General features: G+C 35.9%; 1 protein-coding gene across 1 annotated transcript; it reads left to right on the top strand.

Annotated features, from left to right (window-relative positions):
- Positions 1 to 9658: 9658 nt before the first annotated feature.
- Positions 9659 to 10295, top strand: LOC108740799 (the record flags this gene model as incomplete). Its single annotated transcript, XM_018475282.1, has 1 exon — positions 9659 to 10295. A coding segment is annotated over exon 1 (637 nt), but the record flags the coding sequence as incomplete, so codon positions are not given.
- Between the last annotated feature and the right edge of the window lie 457 nt (positions 10296 to 10752).

Genomic DNA, 10752 nt, shown 5'->3' on the forward strand with positions numbered 1-10752 from the left:
TGACTTAGTTAGGTCGCGACACACTGCGACTAACTAGGTCAACGGCAAATACATACACAAATGTAAAGTGCTGAAATGTTCTTTGCCATTTAAACCATGTAAATAAATTTGTATAAATACTCTGTAAATATTCGAATAAAATTAGTCTAACACCAGGCTCACTATTATTCGGATGCTGATAAAGTGTCAACCCTGGGAAGCTGTGATTTTGTGCCAATCATCAATGATGCAGATAATGTGTCCAACGATATTATAATCGGTTCTTCTCAGAACCACAACTTTGATAGTCACCTCTTACTACGACTACACACAGGGGTGACTACACAATTCTTTCTGGGGAAATAACATTTTAATCATGGAGTATAAGAATTTTATTTGTACGCATGCACATAATTAACAATTTAAAATGGATGAATAGTCAACAGGTTGCTGAATCGAACGAAAAAAAAAAAAAAGGAAAGTATCATCAGATGGAAATGCAAAGAATAAATTAAAAAAAGTCATGCACGGGTAGTAATTGGCAGAGCTCGTAACATACTAATAACATACTACATGCACAGATTATTACATTAGCATTAGCATCATTATCTAAATGATTGTCAACTCCGATGGTTATGTTTTCAGTAGTCAATTCAGTAACAATTAAAAACTGCTTCTCTTTCGCTTTCACTAGTAAGTACTTTTTGTAAAAACGCAGTCATTTACTTAATGTTTTGTCATTTCAAACTTAATGTATTTACGTCAGAAAATTATAATCTTAGGTATTATTTCTTTGTGCAAAAAACTCACAAATTTCGATCTTAAGCAGTACTTGAAATACTCAACTTCTACTCAAGTCTCCAGCTCCAAAATACAGGTAAGTTTTCTTAAATCTTATAAATTGTCTATTGTTATTCTACTTGTTCTACTAAAGCGTTTTTGTGTATGTGTTTTACATCTCTTATCATGGATGTTACAAATTACAGTTGAGGAAATGTTTGTATATTTACATATTAATTTCAGTATTGCCAACATTTCTTATTGTTATTGAATTTAAGATTTCATGTGAATAACAAATATTGTATTTGTCCAGACATTTCGGTTTCCGTTCAGTGTAAACAATATATTGAATGTGTTTGGTTACCCTTCGGAATTGTAAACGATCTCTAACCTGTGACGTAGAAAGGGAATGCTATTTAAGATTCAAAAACAACAAATATTGGGATCCAGATCTCGTGCCAAAATACTGTGAAGGTTCGCTGATATCCAAGTCCGACACCCACAAAGGCTCCTAAGACACCAAAAGTCGTAAGTCCATCACCCTAGACACCACAGTCTGCAATAGAAGAATACGGCAGCAGTCGAAAATTGACGGAGGCAAAAGTCCTTAAAAGTCTACAGTGATAATCCCCAAAGGAGGAGAAGTCAACTACCGCAACAAATCTTCAAAAGTCTGCAGTGATAATCCCCAAAGGAGGAGAAGTCAAAAAAAAATTATTTTGGTTAAGACAGATTATGACTAGTGTCGTTTAGGGGATTCGCTTTCTTCTCCATAATGCAAAACAACCACAAACTTATATTCCAAGATTTATAATGCAAAGATTGCATTGTTATCTAATAGATAATATTGTTAATGCTGAAAAATAAGATTATGTTTTTTTAATTCAAAATGAAACCCAGTTTTGTGGCGGTGCATTACGATCATTTCATATTCATAGTTCATATTTGTCAGTCGTTTTTAATAAAAAAATTATTTTCAATCGCGGTTCACCAGATGAGCAGAAACTTCTTAGGCGACTTACTAGTGTATGTTTAATTTTTTGAATATTTTTTTGCATTTATAATTATTTAATAAAAAAATATATACCCCAAATTATTATGATAAAAGAGGTCAAAGTTGTGAAGAACCTTCTACATCAAAAACTGAAGTAAGTTAGGATTTCAGAGGTATATGTGCGAACAATAATTTATTAAAGGTTTGAATTTTAGATATTGTTAAATTCAGCAGAAAAAAATAATTTTAACATTGAACCCATCCACAGTTTTCCATCATACTCAAATACCTTAGATATTTACGAATTTAACTCTAGTAGCAATGACAATGATGATGTAAACGATAAAAATTTTGATATTAATGACTACGAAAGTGAAATCTCTACTGATAAGGAAACCAAGTCGTCCGAAAATAGTAGCATCCAACTCTATTACCCGTTCCACTAAATTTTAACACAAAAGAGGTAAAGAGTACCTATTTGAAAATTTTTACAGATGCTATAAGAATTCTGTTTCTAGATATTGTCAAATTTAGCACAAAAAGATAATTCAAGTGATACTCGAAAAATTAGTAATGCACCCACTTTATCCTGTTCAAATGTATTAGATATAAACGAATTTAAGTCAAATACTGTACAAAATGATGGCGACAATGATAAAAATTTTGATGTTAATAAATGTGAAAGGGAAACACCCACTGCTCGGGAAAGAGAATCAGTCAGATGTGATACTTTGGATCCAGAAATTATTAGTGAATTACCTGATTCATTAACTTTTGGCAAAAAAAAGGTGAAGTAAACTTTTTGTCAACGTATAGAAATCTAAAAATAGCTCATTAAAAATATTATCTGATATATGTATCCACAGCACTAATGTAATGGATATATGTTGTTTTTCCTATGACTTATTTTAAAATACGTATCATTTGGTTTTATTATGGTTAAATCAGAAAGAGTGAATATTCGTTAAATCGTAATTTGAATAATTCTAAGCTAATAATATTTTAGGCAATAGCATGTAAAGAAATGTGTTTACTTCAATGTCACGATAAGCAAGAAATATCGATGTAACCGTTGAAAACTGTTTTGCTTCCGATTGTTTGGTTCGTGAACTGTCTTTTGCATCTGATTGTTTTGTTTGTAAACTGTTTTGATTGCTAATACTTCCTCTTCGGCTGAAACTGTAAGCATCTTTCGGAAAGGTGGCTGGAAGATTTTAAAACGACCGTTGATTATATTATTATTAATAGTAGGGTATTAGTGGACAGATAAATTGGTTTCAAAGATGAAAAACAGAATGAAAAAGGGAGCATAACGAAAAAAAAAAAACAAAGGGTACGCGTTAAAATTGTAAGTCAAATTCTGATGGACCGTTGCCCCCTAATCGATTTTCCCGAAAATACAGTATGTTATAGAGTTCGTCACGCTGATGAAGAATATATATATATATATGTATAGGGAGGGGAAACCACCCCTGTATGGTGTTTTTGAGTTTCTAAGATCTAAAAAATGTATAGTAGGTAATCGTTTCACTGTGTGTGAATATTCATTATTCATTAGTAGTTGTGTTGCTCATGTATTTTAATATTGGAACCATGTAGTTTTAGATACACTGATTTAATGTGTTTATGGTTACCTGATAATATGTCGTTGTTTTAAATTTGTAAGGTATTATTTCTAAAGCCTTCAAAGAATAGAAGTATTGTAATAGCCGAAAGACCGATATCGATGTAACCGTTGTAAACTGTTTAGTTTATGATTGTTTATAAACGTTAAAAAACCGTTGGATTACTAATACTTAACGTTCGGTTAGGACCGTTCGATTTTACGAAAATATGATTGAAAGATTTTAAAATGACCGTTCATGAATGCAAAGATGTGATTGGAAAATTTATTATTAAGATGAGGGAATAAGTGTTCATATAATAGGTTTTGAGGAATGGAATGATAGATTCGATGTAGAAAGGAAAATAACAGTTTAGAAGTAAAAAAACTGTTTTTGGAATAACAGAGTTTCTGTAACAATTAATGTAGGATGAGGGGGGCAGTNGTTGCAGCATTGTATTAAATGCACTAAACTGGAAAAGAGCGACCAAAAACAAATGCTGCTGATGCTGGATGGTCACAGCACGCACACGAAAAATCTGGAAGCCATTGAATTGGCTCGTGAGTATGGTATAGTCATGCTGTCTTTTCCTGCACATACAACCCACCGTTTGCAGCCACTAGACAGATCGTTTTTCAAATCCCTAAAAAGCAACTACAATCAAGCAGCGTCGTCATGGCTGCGTTCAAACCCTGGGGCTGTGATAAAACAGGGAAATGTTGCAGAGCTGTTGGGTAAGGCGTACCCCAGATCAGTTCGTATGGACATAGCACAGAATGGGTTTAGAGCGACAGGCTTGTGGCCTAGTGACAGAAATATCTTCACAGAAGAAGACTTTGTGTCTTCTATGCAAATCGGCCCATCAGATCAAGGATCAACTGCAGTCACAGATCCCGAGCCTCTAGCAAAATCTGTAGCTGCACCTACGACTCCAAACGCATCTGCATCGCCACCCATGTCTGGAATGTCAACGCCTCTTGCGACTGGTACGCGACCTGAGATTGGAATATCCCCTCCGATTGGTGGGCCTACGTCACCTGCGTCTGAAATGACTCCTCGGACCGGTACTCCACCTACAATGGGAATGACACCTACGATTGGTACGCCACCTATGACTAGAAAGCCACCTGGGGCAAGGACACCTACCACTGCTGCAAAACTGCATACAACTGAATCTCCTCAACCTAGTTCTTCAAAGGTTGACGACCCTACTAATAAAAAGCAAATAATGGCTTGCTTGAATATAATATCTCCTGTACCGAGCTTAACAAAAGTTGACCAGAAAATGAGGAAAGAAACCAGTAAGACCACGGAATTGACTTCGTCCCCCTACAAAACGGAAATTGAAACCAAGGAAAAGACAAAGAAACTGAAGAGACCTATATTAAATTTGAAAAACATTAAAAAAGAAAAAGGAACACAAGGAACTAATAAAAAAAGAAAGATAGACAGGAAATCTAACAAGGATAAAAAAGTAAACGCTAAAGAAAATTGGTTGTGCAAATTATGCAACGAAGATCGTAAAGAAAACATGACCGAATGTATTAAATGCAAAGGATGGGTACATGACTTATGTGCAGATGTCGAAATGAACATAAAAAATTATATTTGTGATATATGTGTTTAAAAAATGATAGGTTTATTTCGTAATAGCCTACTTATTATTACGGAATAACATTAACGTGTTTTTATTATTATAATAAGAAGGAAGACTGAAATTGATCTCGTAGCATATAAGTCTACGCAGTTTTTTAATTGTCCTAACACTTCTAGTTGGAAAAATATAAGATTAGTCTAAGTACGACTTAAGCCATGGATGGTACGATTAAGGCAACCAATTGCCTAAGTCGCACCGAAGGAAGGTTTTTGTAAAACCTTTGAAAAACATTTTTTTTTAAGATTTTTAAATGTCTATCAATGTTTTTTGATTCGTTAATAAAAGAAGATTTTATGATTGTAAATATTTTTCTTTTATTTATATTACAACAGAAATTATAGCTATTTTCCTTGAACTGGTACGACTAAGGCGACCTTACCCTACGTATCCACAGCACTAATGTAATGGATATATGTTGTTTTTCCTATGACTTATTTTAAAATACGTATCATTTGGTTTTATTGTGGTTAAATCAGAAAGAGTGAATATTCGTTAAATCGTAATTTGAATAATTCTAAGCTAATAATATTTTAGGCAATAGCATGTAAAGAAATGTGTTTACTTCAATGTCACGATAAGCAAGAAATATCGATGTAACCGTTGAAAACTGTTTTGCTTCCGATTGTTTGGTTCGTGAACTGTTTTTTGCGTCTGATTGTTTTGTTTGTAAACTGTTTTGATTGCTAATACTTCCTCTTCGGCTGAAACTGTAAGCATCTTTCGGAAAGGTGGCTGGAAGATTTTAAAACGACCGTTGATTATATTATTATTAATAGTAGGGTATTAGTGGACAGATAAATTGGTTTCAAAGATGAAAAACAGAATGAAAAAGGGAGCATAACGAAAAAAAAAAACAAAGGGTACGCGTTAAAATTGTAAGTCAAATTCTGATGGACCGTTGCCCCCTAATCGATTTTCCCGAAAATACAGTATGTTATAGAGTTCGTCACGCTGATGAAGAATATATATATATATATGTATAGGGAGGGGAAACCACCCCTGTATGGTGTTTTTGAGTTTCTANCAAATAGCATATCTATTCATAAAAAAGTAATATACCTTGATATGTAGCACAATACGACAAATATAATATTTTATTTAAAAAGTGTTCAAAGGTGCCCCCCTCTCCTGTACATATATATGGCAATATATCAATTTAGTTTAATATTACTCAAAATAAAAATCAAAATTACAGTGCAATGCTTCAATTGCGTTTTTATTTCAGATTTAACTACTGACAATATCCAACAAAAGACTTTTGCACAAACTCCTATATGTTCAGAGAAAGTTACAGAGTATGAAGGTACGATAACTTTTACGTATCTTAAGTGGCATATTGCATTTACATTACATTTTATAGAAGACGCTGTTAGCGAAATTTCAAATGTAAAAAAAATAAGATCAGAAAAAGAACTTGGACCGAAAAGGAACTTGGATTAATAAGAAAATATTTCAAGCGGGACATTGACAGAGGAATTTATCCTGCATCCTGTCAAATAAAGAAATTCATATCGGAAACAAAGATAAACCGAAACGTTCCAGTAATAAAAGCCAAAATTCAACACCTAATTAAGTCAAAAGAATAATTTTCTAAGAAAAATTTGATCCCCATTACTTGAGAGAGATATTGTTATCATTTAAAATATTAAGCATTTCAAACATTCAAATAGTGTTCCTTGTTTAAAGTTACTTTAGTACAGTAAGATACATTTTGTACCTAATAAAAACTTGTAAACTGCATTTTATTATATTTGGAATACATCAAACTCGCATACCTACTTGGCAAAACACTTCTCTCTGGTGACGGTAATGGCTGCAGCAATATTACAGAAAGTAAACATAAAACAATAATCTGTAAATATAAAAGTTTTCATCGAGTGAATCACGTTTTGAAAAGGGGTATACTCTTCAAATAACTATTGCATATATTTATTCATTTCAGAAGTAACTGAAAACTTTTATCTACAGATGCTTAAAATTTAACAATTCAATTCAAACAAATTCATTATAGCTGTTAAATTAATTTGAATTTTGAATGCAACTGACAGACCAACAAAATTTGAAAAAGTACAGTTTCCAAAAACATCAACCAGTAAACAGCAATTGGATGTGTTTAATTCTGTTACTTTATAAGTAAACGTAGTTACCAATTTTAAAATACTTCAAAGAGACTAGCGTTGAACTGATACATCATGATATCAATATACGGTAGAATTCATTTATAACGACGTCGCTTATAACGACTAACCGTTTTTAGCGTCGATATTATTTACTCAAGTTCGGTTTAATAGTTAGATACTGAGAAAATGTAACCGTTTAGTGCGACTCCGGTTTGAGCGACAAACCGTTTATAGCGACCATTTTTTACGATAATTCGTCCGTTTAAAACGACGCGCCGTGTTGTTTCAATTTAGGTAACGAATGACCAATACCTCGGCCCCCTCACTTTCCCCGCGCGCTTCACCGTTCAATTCTCCTTATTGGCGCGCATAAATCACAGTTAGTGTTTGTCATCTGTTATGACAAGTTCATAAAGCGCCATAAAATGAGTTCTGTGAAGATAAAGTGTTTTACAATTGAAGAAAAGAGTGCAATATTACACAGATTAGAAGCTGGTGAATCAAACGCGACCCTCGCAAAGGAATTTGGCGTATCTCATTCTACAATATCAACAATAAAGAAGAATAAATACAAGATCGAGCCGCTATTTAATGCCAATGTTTTGAAATGCAAACGTGTAAGAACTTCTATTCATGAGCAGTTGGATAAGGCATTGTTACAGTGGTTTAAGCTTCAGCGCGACCGGGGAATACCTCTTAATGGACCTCTGCTACAAGAGAAAGCAAATTTTTTTGCTAGACAGTTAGACATGCAAAATTTCATATGTTCCATGAGTTGGATAAACCGTTTTAAAGTAAGACACAACATCGTCAGTGGAAAGATTGTTCGCGAGTCTTTGTCAGTACAACAGAGTGATGTACACGATTGGTTAGAAAAAGTTTGGCCTACTCTACGTGCTCAATTTAGTGATGATGAAATTTTTAATGCAGATGAGACCGGGTTGTTTTATAAATTAACCCCAGACAAGACGTTGAAATTTAAAGGTGAAAAATGTACAGGAGGAAAATTATCAAAGGAGCGAATAACAGTGATGGTGGCAGCCAACATGAGTGGCACAGCTAAAAAAAAACTTCTCGTAATCGGGAAATCTCAACGTCCCAGATGTTTTAAAAATGTACGGCATTTGCCAGTGGATTATGAGAGCAATCGAAAAGCCTGGATGACTGGTGACATTTTTACCAAGTGGGCACGCGCATGGGATCGTGAACTTACGAAAAAGAATAAGAAAATCCTGCTGTTAGTTGACAACTGTCCTGCACATCCCCATATTGCAGACTTGAAAAGCATAACCCTNTTTACTTATTTTTAAAAATCATTGATAAATATAGTTAAATAAATTCATTTTATATTCTTTTACAGTTACGAATCACAATGGTAAGAAATTACAAAAAGAAAAAAGAAAATGATGTTAACGAAGAAGACGCCAAGAGAGCTGTATTAAGAGTTGTCAATGATAGCACGAAACCAGCGATTGGATGACTGGAGCTTTGTTTCTGAAAGTTTTACAACACATTAAAAAAACCACTAGATGCACCAAAGAAAATAAAATTTTTATACTTCTTGACTATCATGAGAGTCATTGCACTATCGATGCTATTAATTTTGCAAGAGAAAACGACTGAAGCTGAAGATCTAGAAATAAATCAACCTACGGTAGCAGTTGCTCACGACGCTACTGACAATGCTCAAATTGTTGCCCCTGCACCTTCTGCAATCGACAGTGACGCTACTGACGCTGAAGATATGGAAGTAGGCCAACCTGTAATAGCATCAACTAAAGCTATTGANTAATCGGTTCTTCTCAGAACCACAACTTTTGATAGTCACACCTTACTACGACCACACAGGGTGACTACAGTGGTGACCCCGACTACGAACGCATGGTCAGTAATGAACTGCGACAGCCGAAACAGTTATTTCAATTCCCGCTAACGAAGGAAGGAACGGCGTCGTCAACGTGCCCTTTTGCGCCAGATCGCCCAACTGCAACTTGTAACCCCAAGTCCTGCGTCCGGTGAACTGTCTGACCAGGACCAAGACCTCCAGCATCAGCGTTTTTTGCGTGAGTTGTTCAATTTATTGGAGAACACATACTCTCCCTTACTGGGCGTATTACCCCAGCCCATTGAACCATTCAATGGCGTGTTTGAAATTGGCGCGATTAATCGAAAATCGATCTTTTAATGCTCGATTTAAACAAGAATCGATTCTAGCATGCTCGATTCGAATCGAATCGGAGATCGATTTTTTTTAAAGAGAATCAACATGCCTAATTGAACGATAACAAATCTCCTGCCTAACTCCCATGGGCTCCTCGCCATCCAAAGAAGAGATTGTGATTGCTCAATCTGCCGCGGGAAATGCGACCGCCTCGCCCCTTGTGCGCAACGATTGCCTCCTTTACATTTTAATCACGCTAGAGGTAATCAGTCTACTTTGGACGGCCGTGAATACCGTCGTCATCTTCATCAACATATCAACAAAAAGGGTCGCCCAGGCCAGCCGCAACGTGGACATTTAACCATGTCCCGCCCACAAAACGCCCAACCTACCTCCTCCATTGACCGTCTAGCTGTCAGGCTGCCACCTTTCGTGCCATCCGACCCTGAATTATGGTTTTGCATGGTGGAACGAAGTTTCGAAGCCTCAGGAATCACATCTGAATCGACAAGATTCGGGTATGTCCTGGGAAATTTGGATCCGCAGTACGCAGCCGAAGTGCGGGACATTATAATAAACCCACTGGCGACTGAACCATATGCTACTATCAGAGCAGCACTCATTCGTCGGTTGGGCCCTTCACAAGAATTAAGGACCAAACAATTGCTGGGACAGGAAGAAATCGGTGACAGGAAACCATTCCAATTTCTGCGTCACCTTCAAAACCTGGCTGGAAATTCTACTCCAGAAAATCTATTACGCACAATCTGGTCAGGTCGCCTTCCGCAAAATCTACAGACGGTCACTGCAACGATGAAGGACAAGCAGTTGGATGAAGTTGCCGAAATAGCTGACTATATCATGGAAGCAACGCAAACACAGTCCGTGATAGCAACCACGGCCACGCCTTCTCCACAGCACAATGCCATCCAACTACTGACCAATAAGGTGCAAGCACTTCAGTTGGATCTGCATCAAATAAGACGACATATGGCAAGAGGTTCGAGGACAAGATCTAGATCTCAATCCAGAGGCACTTCTTCGCAAAGACGATCCCACAGTAGCAACAGGAGCAGTGACCTTTGCTTCTACCACAGCAGATTCCAAGACAAGGCACGGAAATGCATTCCTCCGTGCAGGAAGTCATCGGGAAACCTACAGGGAGCTCACCAATGGNTTCTTCCCTTGCATACCAGTATTTTTGTTTTATTTTTATTTATTTTCATACAGTACTGTTTTGTCAATACCTCTTCCATTTTAATGAAAGCTGTATCTAACTCATCCTTACTGCCATATCATCTGCAAATCTAAGCATATTAATTTTTAGCCCTTGCACATCTATCCCTACAGTTGTACTGTTATTAATGACGTTGTCTTTAGTGTATTAGATTAAAAAGTAGCGATGACAGTGTGAATCCTTGTCTGACTCTCTTCCTAATATTTACTTCTTTACGTTG

This window comes from Agrilus planipennis, unplaced genomic scaffold, assembly GCF_000699045.2.
Source record: "Agrilus planipennis isolate EAB-ADULT unplaced genomic scaffold, Apla_2.0 scaffold277, whole genome shotgun sequence".
NCBI classification, from domain to species: Eukaryota; Metazoa; Arthropoda; class Insecta; order Coleoptera; family Buprestidae; genus Agrilus; species Agrilus planipennis.